Here is a 16526-nt window from a genome sequence, read left to right on the forward strand (position 1 = left end):
GCGAGAAAAATCATGCCAAAAACGGCCTCTGGAGACTTAACTGAAAACAAAAAACCACTGAAATAAAGGTTTTGGAGGTAGAGGATCTGAACCCTGACCCCAGAAACCCTTAAAATGAGATTTTTGGAACCTCCCTCCAATTTTCCCACAGGAAATAATGGGGCTGTACTTACAGTTCTGTGCTTTCTGCAGCTGGAAGACATGGAAATGACTTTCAGCCTCAAAAACTTCCCAAAACGACTCCAAACCTAGAAATCATCAGGATGCCAGTCGGAATGACCCTGTTCAACACCCCCACCTCCATGGAGCCTCGAAGCATGACAGGGGGGAAGAAATTATGCAGCCAGCTCGATACTCCAAGGGTTCTTACTCAGGGCGCTCACAGCCTGTTCTCAAGCTACTGAAAAAAAAAAATCAGAAGACAAGCTGGCTCCCAGGGGGATGGACCTCGAGCACTGAAGCAGCACACAGCAGTTTGGCCCTTACAGGTCCACCCAAAGAAACACAGAAACATGATGGCAGATAAAGGCCAAATGGCCCATCTAGTCTACCCATCAGCAGTAACCATTATCTCTTTCTATCTCCGAGAGATCTCACATGCATAACCCAGGCCCTTTTGAATTCAGACACAGTCTTTGTCTCCACCACTTCTTCCGGGAAACTGTTACATGCATCTACCACCCTTTCTGTAAAAAAAGCATTTCCTTAAATTACTCTGGAACCTATCCCCTCAACTTCATCCTATGCCCTTTCATTGCAGAGTTTCTTTTCAAATGAAAGAGACTCGACTCATGCGCATTTACATTACGTAGATATTTAAATATCTCTATAATATCTCCCCCCCTCCCGCCTTTCTTCCAAAGTATACAGATTGAGATCTTTAAGTCTGTCCCCATACACCTTATGATGAAGACCACATACCATTTTAGTAGCCTTCCTCTGGACTGACTCCATCCTTTTTATAACTTTTTGAAGGTGCGGCCTCCAGAATTGTACAAAATATTCTAAATGAGGTCTCACCAAAGTTTTATACAGGGGCATCAATTCCTCCTTTTTCCTACTGACCTTACCTTTCCCTATGCAACCTAGCATCCTTCTAGCTTTCGCTGTCACTTTTTCAACCTGTTTGGCCATCTTATGTTTCCATGGAACCTGCATCCTTTTCCAGGCAGAGAATCTTCCAAATATGGGGGTGTCTTGGCACTGAAAAAATGAACTGAAATGACTCAGAAAAAATGAACTGAAATCCAAAAATAAGAAAGGCTAAGCCGAGCAGATCAGAAATACTTTTGTAGTTTGCTTTCAGAAGGAAAAAAACTGACAATGTGGGAGGTGCTGAAAGCTGTAAATATCACACTTCTGCAAAACCCGGATCATGGGAATGGATTGATTATCTAATGTACGGACTCCTGAGTAGATGTAACAGAATCACAATTATGGCGTGCACTTACTGCCTTCTACTAGAGTATGGTAAGTTCACCTGTGCCACCTGCACAAGTTATAATGCACAATACATGACTATGTGTTAACTGCAAGGATCAGTCCCTCCTGCTGGCACCTCAACCACCCCCCGAATACTGGCAGGAGGGAGCCCAAGCCTTCCTGCTGGAAGGAGGCAGGAGGGAGCCCAAGCTCTCCTGCCAGAAGGTGAACACCCCCCCGTGAGCCCCATCCCCGGACTCCCCACACACACTAATCTTAAGGTTGGCGGCCAGATGGGTCCCTGGTCCATCTGGCCGGCAGGCCTGCTATCTTCGGAATGGCGGGCCTGCCCCTTCCTGGTGCACTGTGGGATACACCGGGGAGGGACCTAGGGCCTGACTGGCCTAGGCGCCTAAGGCCTGCCCATAAATGGGGCCTTAGGCAACTTGGCCAACTGGAATTGGCCCAGTTGCTTTAGGCCCCTTCTATGGGCGGGGCCTTAGGCGCAAGGGCCAACCCATCCGGCCGGCCAACCTTAAGGTTAGTGTGAGGCTGGATGGGGGTTGTTCACCGGGGAGGGTTGATCGGTGGTGGGGGAGCTCGCAGGCTGATGTTTGCCTTTTGGCAGGAGGAATTGGGCTCCCTCCTGCCAGTTTGGGGGGTGTTCGGGGGGGGTGGGGATTTCACCTTCCTGCAGGAGGGCTTGGGCTCCCTCCTGCTGGTTCGGGGGGGGGGGGGGTTCGCCTTCCAGCAGGAGGCCTTGGACTCCCTCCTGCCAGTTGGGGGGGGGGGGGGGTTCGCCTTCCGGCAGGAGGGCTTGGACATCTCTCCTGCCAGTATTCGGGGGGTGGTTGGGGTGCTGGCTTGGGATCCCTCCTGCTGGTAGTCCGGTAGTCATGTGGGGGGGGGGAAAGGAGTGCGCCGCGCCTTTGGCAGGAGAGACTGGGCATCTCTTCTGCTGGTTTTGGGTTTGTGGGAGGGGGGATGCCAGCAGGAGAGGTTAGGCATCTCTCCTGCCGTGATCATTGTGGGGGGTGGGCAGGATACCCGGGCTGCTGACCTGATCGCTGCAGCTGTGATCAGCTCAGCGGCCTCTATTTGGAACTTATACCTGTTTTGACTTGATCTAAGTCAAAACGTTTAAGTTCCGACTGGGCCATCACCCTAGACTTTTGGTTATACTTGCAGTATGACTAAGTCTAGGTCGGCCCACCTCCCACTCTTTCCCCTCCTCTAAAAACGCCTCTTTTCGCTCTAGGCGTTCAGAGGCAGGGTAAAGGCCTAGGCTGGTTTTTGATATGTCTTAAACCAGATTTGATTATCGGTACTTGGACAATCTGTCTTTTTGATCGTTCAAGTATCGATTTAGGCTACTTTTTGAACTTTTTTTTTATTATGAGCCCCATATCTTTTCTAGAGAAATGAAATGAGGAAAATGATAAAATTAGAGGGCATGAATTGAAGTTGCGGGATGGCAAACTTAGGGCCTGTTTTACAAAGCCACGCTAGCTGCTGCCCTAAAGCCCTTTAAATCTCTACGGGCTTCAGGGCCGTTACCGCGGCTTTGTAAAATAGACCCTTAGGAGTAATAGTAGGAAATTATTTTTCACAGAAAGGGAGGTAGATGCCTGGAATGCCCTCCCGACGGAAGTACTAGAGATGAAAACAGTGACAGAATTCAAAAAAATGTAGGATGAATACAGAGGATCTGTAATTAGAAAACAAACTAATGTCAGTACTGGGCAGTCTTGTATGTTCTTTGGCCCGTATATGGTGATTTGGTTTAGGATGAGCTGGGGAGGGCTTTGATGGAAGCTCCAGTGACAGGATGGTTAGGATAGGTTGTAGTAAGCTTTAATGTGGTAACCTAAAGACAGTACCGGTGTACTTCTATGGTATATTGCCCAGAAATGTTAAAGAAAAAAAAGACAATTTAACCATGAATGTATAATGAGTGTGACCACTGAGCAGACTGAGTGGACTGTTCAGGTCTTTATTTACTGTCATTTACTATATTACATATGAGTGAAAATGTAAATACTTTTTCCCCATATGTCCACTCTCTGTAATTTAAATCGACAGCAAGTACAACTCTTCCATACTTTTGAGCATTTATTCCATCAATGGCCTGAATCATCCTTTCGTTCAGTTCCTCTTCAAACCTTTTCTTCTGTGACTTAGTTCTGAAATAAAACAGAGACAGAAAAGCTACAGTTAAAAAGCCAATACATTTAAGCATAGGCGTCGGAACAGGGGTGGCCACAGGAGCCGTGGCCTCCCCCAAAATTGGCACTTTGAGGTGCAGGGAAGGACCGAGCTTTCCACACTCCTGCCCCGCTGCTAACCCAGTCAGTTGCGGCATCCGCGGGATCTGGTTTCTTCTGCAGGAGCATGCTTTGGCGCTGCTGCTCGGTGCTGAGCGATTTCTTCATTAGCTCCCGCAAATTCTCACAATTCACGAGAATTTGCAGGAGCCAGTCAAGAAACCACTCAGCGCCGAGCAGGAGGGCCAAAGCGCGCTCATGCTTGCTGCCACTCAGGGGCTGAAGAAACCGGATCCCGCGACTGCCACCGACCGGGTTAGCAGCGGGGCAGGAGCACGGAAAGCTCGCTCCTGCCTGCTGCACCTCTGGACCACCAGGGATTGCCAGAGGAGGGAGGAGGTAGGGCAGGGAGGGGGGACAGGGTGCAGAGCCTGGGAGGGAGGGGGGCTGGGTGTACAGTCTGACAGGTGTTGGGTGCAGAGCCTGGCAGGAAGAAGCTGGGTGCCGGGGGGTAGGGAGTTGGGAAGGCAGAAAGGACAGATGCTCAGGGGGTTGAGAAGACAGATACTGCACATACTGGGAGAGGGTTGAGAAGGACAAATTAATGGGCTGGGGGAGGGTAGGAAAGGAGGAAAAGAGAGATGCTGCACAGGTGGAATAGTGGGAAGGTAGAGAGAGAAATGCTGCCGGTGGGGGAGGGAAAAGGAACGGAGAATTGTTGTACATAGGTGTGTGGCGTGAGAGAAAACAGAGATGATGTATATGGGGAAAGGAAGAAAGAGGGAGAATTGTTGGATATTATAGTGGTCAAGAGGAGAGAGGAAGAAATGTTACACTGGGAGGGAGGAGAGATGACCCATAGAAGGGAGAGATGTCAGATCACTGGAATGGGAAGGAGAGAGAGAGATGCCAGAACGCAGAAAGGAGAGGAAAGAGATGTTAGACCTCGGGAAGAGGGAGGGAAGGAGAGAGAGATGCCAGACCATGGGAGAGGAGAGATATTCCAGGCTATGGGAAGGAGAAGAGAAAGATGCAAGGAGAAGGGGGAAGACAGAGATGTCTGACCATGGGAGAGGGATGAGATGGTAAATAGGGATGGAGGGGAAGGGGAGACAGAGGGATGAGATGGTGCACAGCAATGGGTGTGACAGAGAAGAGATAAGAAGTAATGCTTCTTATGGATACATGGGATTAGGGGAGAAGAAAGAGGGAAGAGATGGTACATATGATAGATGGAAAGGGAAGGCATGGAAAAATAGATTTTGAGAAGAAAGCAGAAAAATGGAAGATAATTGAATATTAAAAGTTAATGCTAAAGATGGATATATATTAAATCAACAATGAACAAATCAGGGTGTCATAAATAAACCAAAGGAGATCAAAAACAGTATACCAACAAATGAAAAATATACAATGTATCTCCTATTCAATTAAATCAGTGTCATGGCAGAAAGTAAAGGAGAGAGTATTGAGAAATGTGTGTCTTGTTGGATTACAGGACATTACATACAACCAAATTTGGATGTTGAAATTTTTGGAAAGAACATTCTATTGGTAAAAAGTTTTAGAAATCTGGGAATTTGGGTCGATTATCAACTAACCTTTGAAAAACAAGTATCAGATGTTATAAAAAGGGGATTCTATACATTAAGGGCTTTGAGAACCATAAGAGGATTCCAAAAGAAATATCTACACACCCTTTTCCATGCTTTAATAATTTCAAAATTGGATTATTGCAATATTGTATAACTAGGGACTTCAAATAGGAATCTGAAAAGATTACAAACCCTACAGAATACTGCAATAAAAGTTTTAGGTTTTAAGAAAAAAATTGATAGGGTAACACCCCTTTATTTGCAATATCATTGGTTACCCATTCATTATAGAATCCAATTTAAAGCTTTATTTTTTGTGCATAGAGTTTTCTACTCTTTATATTTGTATTTGATTCCTTATTTGCCATTAAGAACTTTGAGATCTATTCAGGATAATAGAATGGTAATACCTTCTGTTCATAGAGTTAGATGGGAGTCTACTCGAAATAAAGCATTCTATTTTGCAGCTGCAAATTTATGGGATCATATGCCAAGAGAGCTGAGACTAGAAGCAAATCTGAAATCTTTCAAAATTATGTTAAAAACAATATTTTTTAAAGAAGCATTTGGACTAGATTTAAATCAATCTGATATTACTCATAGCTTCTGAATGTTCTTGATTCTCAGTTAGCAGTCTTGGGATAATTTAAAGCTTAATGGTAATTATATGATTTTATTTAGGAGTGAATGTCTTTTGTAAGAATGAATGTTCCTTAGTATGCCTGCTGTTCATATGGATTAGGTCTATACTATCTAAAAATGGAGTTATTTTTTATATTTGTTTTATTTTCATTTTATTTTTATTATATTTTGTAAACCGCTTGGACCAGTAAAATGAATGAGCGGTATAACAAGTTTAATAAACCATATGTATTTAAAAACAGTGCTACAATATTGAAGATCAGGTTTGTTTCGGGAGGGGGTGTCAGCAGGAGGGCTTGGGATCCCTCCTGCCGTGAGAGGGTTTGTTTCGGGGGGGGGGGGTGTCGGCAGGAGGGCTTGCTCTCCCTCCTGCCGCGATTGGGTTTGTTTCAGGAGGGGTGTCAGCAGGAGGGCTTGGGATCCCTCTTGCTGGTGATCATGGTTTCGGGGGTGGGTTATGTCGGCAGGAGAGATTGGGCATCTCTCTTGCTGGGGAGTTTCGAGCAGGTGAGGAATCGTGGCAGGAGAGATTAGGCATCTCTCCTGCCGTGATCGTTGGAGGGAGGGGGGGGCAGTTACAGGATTCTGTAACTGGCGTTGTTTATGACAGATGCCAGTTACATAATCCTGCTTTTAGGCGAAAGATTGACGTAATGGTAGTCTGAGCAAGTAGATTGCTGAAAGTGGAGGTAGGCCATTCTCAAAAAAACCTCATTTTGGATGTTGTTGTTTTTTTTTTTAATTGACATTTCCCTGCTGCCTACTTTCAGCGTCTAGTGACTTGGGCCAAAAGGGGACTTAGACTTTTTTTTATTATGCCCCTCCACATATCAGCCATACCCACATAACTTTCGGGTATTGCCATGGATCCAGATATTCAGTTCTGGTGTCTGGATATAGTCCAGCACTGAATATCTGAGTCTAATGTAGTGGTCAGTGTTTATAAAAATGTTGACCATTGTTGGCTCAATATTGACTCTACCACACAGTAGTACAAAGGTTACTTAAGAACATGTCTAAAATATTTTTTTCTGTTAATTTCATACTATTCAAAGTTAATATTTATCTATGCTAAAAATGCTAAACACTGTAAGATTCTTATTTCTACACATTTATACTCAGGTCGGTATTCAAAGACACTGATAAGTTTATAGGCAGCCACTATGGGAGTAATTCTACAACTAGATGCCTCCATTCAGATGCCCAGAGGATGCATGTTTGGAGCGTGATGTCGGGGCAAGGTCCCACCTTATACAACTATACAGAGCTTGGCTTGACAGCCTCCTGTAATAACAGAGTCCAATGCAGGATGAACTTTAGGCTGAATTCATTCATCAGCTGGAACTGGACTACTTATCTGATGTCATTTGCAAAACCTATGCCCTTGACCTTTTGTACAGATACCAGCTTGATCTTGCCATGCTGGTGCCTGAGTTTGGGGACTTTCCTGAGTTCCAAGAACGGCATCTTCAAGGATGTAAAATTTCTGAAGAACGAATGTTCAGAAACAGGGAAGAGCTTGCTTATCTTCAAGGATAATTCCTCTACCACAATTATATAAAGCAGTGCTGGAAACCAAGGAGTGTTAACTGGTTTTTCTATTCAGCCTCAATTATCACCACTCAGGTTTCTATCAGTCATCTTTTTAGCTGCAGCAGCTGTTCATTGGGTATCCTGCACAGATATGATCACCTGCTACCTTCATCTACATCCAGGTAGTATGCTAGCTCTGTTATTGCTAAAGGGTAATGTCAGAATACCTGATTTCAGGCCTGATCTAGGGTTTAATTTGCGTTCACTCTGCCTAAATCTTTGACAAGAATCTTTATCATTTATTTTCCTGAGCAACCTCACATTTACACATAATTCTTAGTTGGCTGTTTGAAAGGGCTTTTCCAGCTTGCCACTAGATGGGGGGGTTTAATGATTGTTTTCCACATGGTTGCTTTTCTCCCTTACCTTGTCTTTCTCTGCCTAGGGTTTTAGAAATTCTGATAATAGTTACCATTACAGCAGGGATCTCAAAGTCCTTCCTTGAGGGCCACAATCCAGTCGGGTTTTCAGGATTTCCCAATGAATATGCATTGAAAGCAGTGCATGCAAATAGATCTCATGCATATTCATTGGGGAAATCCTGAAAACCCGACTGGATTGCGGCCCTCAAGGAGGGACTTTGAAAACCCTGCATTACACAGTTTTATCTTTCCTACTCTTATAGTGCATACAAAAGAACTATACTAGAGTCAGCTCCTTTTTGTAATGGAACTTGGTGCCTAACATTTATGTACACACAGTTACACCACCGTAAATCTAGTGCAGGGATCTCAAAGTCCCTCCTTGAGGGCCGCAATCTAGTCGGGTTTTCAGGATTTCCCCAATGAATATGCATTGAAAGCAGTACATGCACATAGATCTCATGCATATTCACTGGGGAAATCCTGAAAACCCGACTGGATTGCGGCCCTCAAGGAGGGACTTTGAGACCCCTGTGGTATTTGTGGAATAGCACTTAGGTTCCCTGCTGGATGTTCACAAGTAAGTGTACATTTACAAATGCAACTTCATAAGAATTATAGCAGCAGTTTGTGTTGTCTGAATTCTCTATGCTGTGCACAGCTAATTTAAAGTTAGTGTTTCCATTATCGGTTTATGGAATAAACCAGCTAATAGGAAGAAGCCACCAGCATTTTATCGCAGCACCTTTTCTCCAGGCTTCTACCACTTAGCAAACAGCTTGGAGCCAGTCTTCTGTAGCTTTTAGGTCAGTGGTTCCCAAATCTGTTCTGGAGGACCCCCAGCCAGTCAGGTTTTCAAGATGTCCCTAATGAATATGCATGAGAGAGATTTGCATACCTGTCACTTCCATTATATGCAAATCTCTCTCATGCATATTCATTAGGGATATCTTGAAAACCTGACTGGCTGGGGGTCCCACAGGACAGGTTTGGGAACCACTGTTTTAGGTGAACTAGATGTTTCTTGTATGTCAGGAAATCACATGTTCCCACTGTAAGTTTCCTGAGGGGTAGAGAACTAAGGAGAAATAGTATAGATGTCTCTAGAAGCTGATGAAACATTAGGAGGATTTATGAAAATGTGGAGAAGGATTCTGGTGGCAGAAGTAGCTAAGCTGCCCCTAACTATTAGAAGCCTACTACTTGCCTGCCAAAATTGTCTTGGATTCTATCTCCTGCCTTTAACCCAATGCTATGAGATCCCTCCCGTCCATCTGCAGTAACCTAAATGCTGAATCAGCCTGCTATATTCCCACATGTTGGAACAAAAAAGAAAGGAACAAGTAACAGACTTGAAACCCAGTTGCTGGCTTGTGTAAGTAGGGAGATATGGAGAACCTTCCCATCTCTGTCTAATCTTCGGAAAAGGAGAGAGGATTTATTCAGAGTGGCTGCTGTGACAACCAGGTACCCTGCTCATTCCTACCATAGCAGAAGGAGCAGTAAAGAACTTTTGTAACATCTGTTATCATCATTGCAGAGCCACTGTGTTTTTCTGTTAGATACCAAGGAACCTATAAGTGTTACCAACTAACTAAATCTAATAACAGCAAACATCTGACTAAGTACATATGGTGCGAAGGATTGGGATGGGCTACTGCAGTCCTGATGCATTTTACCCTTACCAGGCCTAACACTATCTCCTATCCTTATCTCCTTCCAACACTCAGATCCCCAACATACTATCCTGTTCAAAACATAAACATATCCCACTTCACACATATCCACCAAAACTCAACCTCCCAAACTAAATCAAGAAAAGTTAAATTTTTATCCTCTCTTCAAAGTGCTCCAAATTACCAGCCCACCAACGATCTCCACTTATCATGTGCTTACACTAATATCAGGTCTCTTAGAAACAAAGCCAACTTCATAAGGGACTTGATCACAGAGGATAACATAGATTGTCTATTCCTCATTAAAACTTGACTTCATTCGCCAGAAGACCCACTCATCAAAGACCTCTGTCCACCAGGCTACAAAACATTATCACTATGTAGGAAGAATAAATAAGGAGGCGGCTTTGCTTTCAAAGTGAAAGACTTTCTCCATTATCAACCTATTTGAGTTCGAACAACATAACATTGAAATTCTAGCATGTCAGATGTCTAGTCCTAGTCCAAAAACTTCTTTTACTTGTATTCTTTTTTATGTGACGCTTAAAAATTGGACCAACGTAAAGGTCATTTTCCAAAACTTTGTGTTTTAAAAACTTACTCACCTCTCCTAATTGCATATTACTAGGGGATTTAAACCTTCACCTAGACTCTAAAAATGACTACTTGGTTTCCAATCTAATAATAATAATAACTTTATTTTTCTATACCGCCATAGTCAGGCGACTTCTAGGCGGCTCACATTGGAAGAAGGCTGGACAGTCAGCGAATGATAAGGAGCCTAAAATAGAAAAGTTACATAAACAAGTTACATATTAATTTAAGTTCCATGGGTAAAGAATACATGAAAAAATGGAGCTTCCTGAGAGATTGAATAGTGATTACAAGGGGGTTTGTTTTTGGTTAAGGGTGGACTACTCTTGGCTACCCTTCTGTTCCACACATGTAAAAGGCCACCATCTAGATCTGGTCACCATTTCTTCAAAAGACCTTCTCCATCCTCAGATGGCAACTGACATCAGTCACTCTTGTCAGACCATTACATATTCAAATTCAAACTCAACTGGCTTAAATCTAGAACCTTTGTATATACTGGAAACTTCTAGTGAGTCTGGGACTCTGATTGTGGATTTTGCATTGAATCTGACAGGGACTGGATCTGGAAACTTTTCTTTAGAATAAGATCTGAAAAGTTTATGGACAGAATAAATAATGCTTTCCCTGATATTGCTAGAACTACACAAAGAAAAAAAAGCATTTTTTTTAGTGAGACTGGGGATTCTGCAATGTGGGTTCAGTTCTGGTAAGAATATCCGTGTAAATGGATTATAAGATGGAAAGTATCTTTTTTTAATCCATAACAATTAACTTTCCCCTCTTTTAACAAAGCCGCGCTACTAAGCATCATGAGCTAAATGCTGAGCCACCCATAGGAATAAAATGGGCGTCTCAGGATTTACTTTGTGCTGCTTGGCAGTGCGGCTTTGTAAAAAGGGGGAGAGGGAGGTATTTTTAGCTGGGAAACAAGCTGCCTCTGAAGAACCTCCACGTCCTGCTACCTCTATACCTTAGAGTTGGAGATTGTCATATCCATTAGATTTATTAGAATTTCAGGAATTTGCTAAAGTTCTTCAATTATATTTCATGGAAAATGTTATACTTGTCTCCATTTTTTGAGGACTTGATGATGTATACAGGAAAACCTTCTTATATCCGATTCAATCCTTGGTTAAAATATTAGGAGTAATTTTTGATCAGACTCTGAATATGCAAGAACAAGTTAACTCAGTCGTACATAAAGGTTTCCAAACTTTATGGAAACTATGTACTCTTACAGCATACTTTGATTTCTCGGCAGGTGTTAAAAAAAAACTATCTCCAGGCTGCGAGTCATTCAGAATACCGCAGCTAGACTTATATTTGGACTGAATAAGTACAATCATGTCACTCTGTTGTTTCGGGAATTACACTGGTTACCGCTTGAGGCACGTACAGTGGAACCTCGGTTTGCAAGTAACCTGGTTTGTGAGTGTTTTGCAAGATGAGCAAAACACTCAGCAAACTTTTGACTCGCAAACCGAGCACTGCCCCGATAAACAAGCACTTACAGTCCAGGAAGTGCCGCTTCGAGGGATTCCTCTTACGTCTTCCGGCCAGCCTTCCACGTCGGGTGCCTTCCGCAGGTTGGAGGACCTCTGTCTGGGCCTGCGTGGCCGGGTGCCATCCCGCCTGCACGTTGCGTGCGACACGCATAGCGTCAATCATCGGCGTTGTGCGTGTTGTGCACGGTATGCGGGTGGGGCGGCGCTCAGCTGCGTGGGCTCGGGTGGGGACTCTCCAGCATGCGGGGGGCATCCGACGTGGAGGGGCTGGACAGCGGATGGAGGAGGCATCCCTTTGAAGCGGCACTGTGTGGTTCTTCTTCGGATGACGGATGGAGGAGGAGGACGGAGGAGACGGCACTGCAGCACCCGACAGGTACAGACCCCGGGTTCTGGAACGCATCTTCGGTGTTACCACTATTTTCTATGGGGAACTTTGCTTTGATAAATGAGCATTTTGGATTACGTGCATGCTCCTGGAACAGATTATGCTCGTAATCCAGGTACCACTGTATTGTCTTTAAATTGGGTTGCATTTATTATAGAGTCCTAATGGATCAAGCTCCATTGTACTTGATGGATTTATTTTCAGCTTCTACACAAAAATTTTCTTGTAAAACTCAAGCCATATTTATTTATCCATCGGTTCAAAAGTTCAAAAGATAACATGAACATATGCTTTCTTATCAGGCTGCCATTTGGGAAAAAGACTGGAATTTAGGAGACACTTGAAAACCTATTTGTTTTCTAGATTTTTAGGTAATTAATTTCATTCCTATTTCAAATGTTATTTTTTTTTTGTCTTTTGTAAACTGCATAGAACTTTTTGGTGGGCCTGTTTATGTTTGGGATACAGATATGAAAAGATGAATGCTGATATGTTGGGGCATAGTAATCTATTTAAATTGATTTGGGGTTTGTTGACATCCTTTGTTACTTCAACATAGTTGTCTATTGTTTTAATTTTTGTTTCTTTCTTTTTATACACATCCAGGACAGGGTGGGTGGGGGAGATATCTTTTTGGTTTGTTCTTGATTTAATATGTTGGATGGGAGGGGAGGGATTTTTTTTTTTCTTCTGCATTATTATTGATGGAATTTAAGTGGCTTATTTTGTTTATTAAGGTTTGTATAATTCCTGGCACTTTATATTAGTTTTGAAAATTAACAAAGATTTATAAAAAATAAAAAAAAGAACTGTGAGTTTATGCGGTCTAGAAATTGATTTATGTTTATTCTGGATCTGTAATCATTTTCTAACAAGTGTTTATTACTTGGATTTGTTATATTTTGAAATGAATGAAAACATAAAAAACAAGCTTATGACACAGAACTGAATCTTACTATAATTATATGTTTTTAAATTATACAGTATTTGTAGAACATTAACCCCCTCTTTTACGAAACTGCAATAGCAGTTTCTAGTGCGGGGAGCTGTGCTGAATGGCCCGCACAGATCCCAACACTCATAGGAACTCAATGAGCATCGGGAGCCACATAGGCCATTCAGCGCGGCTCCTTACGCTTGAAACTGCTATCACAGCTTTGTAAAAGGAGGCCTAAATGTTAAAGAGCTAAAATAATTAATGACATTGTTCCACCTGTCAATATTTACACCTACCTTTCTGTACGACGCTGAAAATGATATTGACCCATTGGAACATCCTATAAGAGAACATTTTCAGTCAGCTGTAGAAGTAACATTAAAGGTTATTAGGAAAAATGTCATACTTTTGAAATCTTTCATGTTTTGGTCTGAAAATGCCAACAAAACCTTTTCATTTAAGTTTCAATTATAAACAAGATAATATATATGGGAACAGACTGAAAAATTACAGTTAAGACTTACTGAAAGGTGCAAACATCATACCTGCAATACAAACATGCATTAATGTGTGTTATTTATCACCTGTCCTATTTTAACAATATTACAGCATGCTAATACAATAGCATACTTTATAAGTTTAGCCGTAACCTTGCAGAGGGCATTTTTCAAGAGCCATTAACTACTTCAAAATTGCCAACCTAAATGAGTAAAAAGTACATATTATTCCAAGATAATGGTCATTTTATAAAAAGGCACCTGTATATGTTATGTTATAAACAAGCTTATATCCCACCAAATCCTTGCACAATGGAGTTCTACGCGAGTTACGTACTTTTTTGTTTTTACATGGAAATAGGTGGAACTGTGTTTTACATAGAAAATATACATCAATGCAGATTAAAATGGATTATATTTCTATATCCCCCAAAAAGAAAAGAGGAGATTGCAAATTATACAAAATACTGCTATTAAATTAATATATAACGCCAAGAAATATGATCATGTTACACCACTCCTGATCGATTACCTCTGGCTTCCAATCAGTCACCGCATTTTCTTTAAGGTCATGCTCCTAAAGTTCAAAACCCTGATGACAGATTGTTAACTGTACCAAGATTCTGTAGTGTTGTTGGATATCCATATCTAAGTTCCAAAATGGCACCTATTTTAAGTCTGTTTTATAAAGCAACATAGGCTATTGATAATGATGTACTACTATTTATTATTTCACCCAGATGCACACAGCGCTGTACATAAGACACACAAGTACAGCCTGTTCTGAAGAATATGGAGAAAATTATCATCAAAATTATCATCCCATTTCTTTTATACACTTTTTAAAGAACGTGTGAGGGATTAAGAGGGTTTCCCTCACTAAGACTGCAGTTATACTTCTGGGCAGCAAGGAACATCAGACAAATCGGGGAAAACTACCTGTCCCAGAATGCCCTGAGCTTTGCAACTCAGTGCTGAGATCCATTAGGGAAGGGATACAGCCCTGCTGAGTCAGAGGGGTGTAACTCAGACAGGGAGGAGTACTTCTGCCCTAGACTGGAATCATTCAGAGAGATCCCTAGGATTGATAAGATTCCAGACTTCCCTAGTTGTGGGCTGGGGAAAAGCCCTGGGAAGAAGTGGAGAGATCGAGCGAGAGAGATTATCCAGGTAAAACGATTACTGGTGGCTTGGCTAAAGTAAGCCAAAACATCATTAGAGATTGAGTCTGTTGGAATAAACTGATATCCTTGAGCAGAGAATTTGTTACAATCCCTGAGCTGGTAGGCAACAGGCTCAGGTCTGTAACCAATAAAGCATTGCACTTTTCTTTTAAAGAGTGTCGTGTGTGTGTGTGGTGGTGGGGGAGGGTGGGGCACATATGCAACCTTTACCTCCAAACCCCTGTAGGGAATGAAAGTCCAGTCTCTCACATATGGTAGCCTGTATGGGGAGATTAAAGTCTCTGAATCAGAAAGACTGACCCATGTACATTATCTACAGAGACTGGGGGACCTCACTGTAATAGTGCAGTTTTTTCTCTTTTCCTTTCCAAAAGGGATTAAGGAGAAAGCTCTGCCCAAGTCAGGGAACTAAAACAGAGTGTAGCCAGTGCTGAACAAACAGGATTTTTTTTGTTAGTATAAAGATTGAAAGTACATGCAGTAAGGCACCTGAGAAGCAGCACAGTCTAGGAGCAAAGGCAAGCTTTGAGAGGGAAGGGAAGAGCAGCTGAAAAGTGTTCCCTAAACAAGGTAGAAGGGCAGCCAGGAAGGACCTGTCAGAGTTTGATTCAAAGGAAAACTGGCACAGCATCCTGAAGTGAAGTACTGTATTTAAAGTCAGTATCCCAGGCCCCTGGGGAAAACCTAGTTGCTAATAAAGTGAGACTCCAAGATTGGAATCTTGGAGCTGGAATGACAAGAACTTTGGCTAACCATGCAGTAGAGTCCTGGGAAGTCAGACGATTATCAGTCCTGGGAATGGACTTCCCCCCTCCCTAAGTAAGGACCAGGAAGTTCAGTGCCTTGGCAGGAGTACAGAGTCAGAAGCCAGACCAGAGACTGGACAGCAGAAAGAAGCAGTTTCTGGACACTGGAGGGATTCACAACCCAAGCCCAGATGCTCCAAGAAGAAAAAAGAGACTAGTGAGGGCACTGGGTAGCAGTTCAAACCCTGCCTCAGGCACTACCCAAGAGAGGGAGCACAGTCAAACCCTGTGATTTAGAGCTCACTAAAGGATGGAATGGGATATATGACATGACATCTCAGCCAGAAGGGGAAACCGAATCCCATGAAGATTACATGGTAGGGGTTCAAAGCCTGCCTTGGGATCCAGCTATTGAGCTTGAGGCGGCCAACTGCTTTATTAAAAGTCTGCTATAATATCAGGAGGTTGCTGCTAAGTGTATGGCCCAGTTGTGGGAAGAGAAGAAAGTCCTACAGAAGCAACTGGTAGATCTTAAGTTCTTAACCTTCAGACTGCTTAGCAGGGTTGTATGGATCTGGAGGTGCAGTCCCAGGTACTGAAGAAGGAGCAAGAAGCAGCACCTCAGGCGCTTCAGGAGTGGATCCATACATCTAAGACACAAGAGATGAACATGTTGTAAGAGCAAAATGCTCCAGCAGCAATAGAGCATGAAAGAAGGGCTGCGGTTCCAGCAGGATGACCTCCAAACTTAGCTGCAGGAATCTCTGCATGCTAACAGTTGACTGCTAGATTAGTTGCAGGATCAGTGTCAGCAAAGGAAGCAGCTGCAGCAAATCCTGGAGGAAACTAGGAAGAGTGCAGAGAACTGAAAGTCCATGCTTGACCAGATGGCGATTGAAAGGCAGCGAGAGTAGGCCTGGCATAAAGAGGAGGTGCTGGACATCCAGGCCAAATATAAGAAAGAACTGCAGGAACAATTGATTGAAGAAATGTCAAGTTGTGAAGTGCTAGAAGCAAGGATACAGGATCTGGTAGACCTGAATGCCTCAGAGTACATAATACGAATTGTACCTCCAGAAGGAAGGGGCCTATAAAAAAGAGAAAGTAGTCCAGTTAGT

At 42.9% G+C, this 16526-nt stretch overlaps 1 protein-coding gene across 3 annotated transcripts in view; it reads right to left on the reverse strand.

The window, feature by feature from the left end:
* Positions 1 to 16526, reverse strand: part of ADCY2 (adenylate cyclase 2) — a 1055565-nt gene that overhangs the window by 540496 nt on the left and 498543 nt on the right. For all 3 annotated transcript variants that reach the window (XM_033929720.1, XM_033929718.1, XM_033929719.1), the window contains 2 exons: positions 13278 to 13321; positions 3525 to 3605 (listed from right to left, as the gene is read on the reverse strand). In XM_033929720.1, the coding sequence (XP_033785611.1) occupies positions 3525 to 3605; positions 13278 to 13321 (125 nt within the window). The remainder of the gene's footprint in view (positions 1 to 3524; positions 3606 to 13277; positions 13322 to 16526) is intronic.

The sequence above is a fragment of the Geotrypetes seraphini genome, chromosome 2, assembly GCF_902459505.1.
Source record: "Geotrypetes seraphini chromosome 2, aGeoSer1.1, whole genome shotgun sequence".
NCBI classification, from domain to species: domain Eukaryota; kingdom Metazoa; phylum Chordata; class Amphibia; order Gymnophiona; family Dermophiidae; genus Geotrypetes; species Geotrypetes seraphini.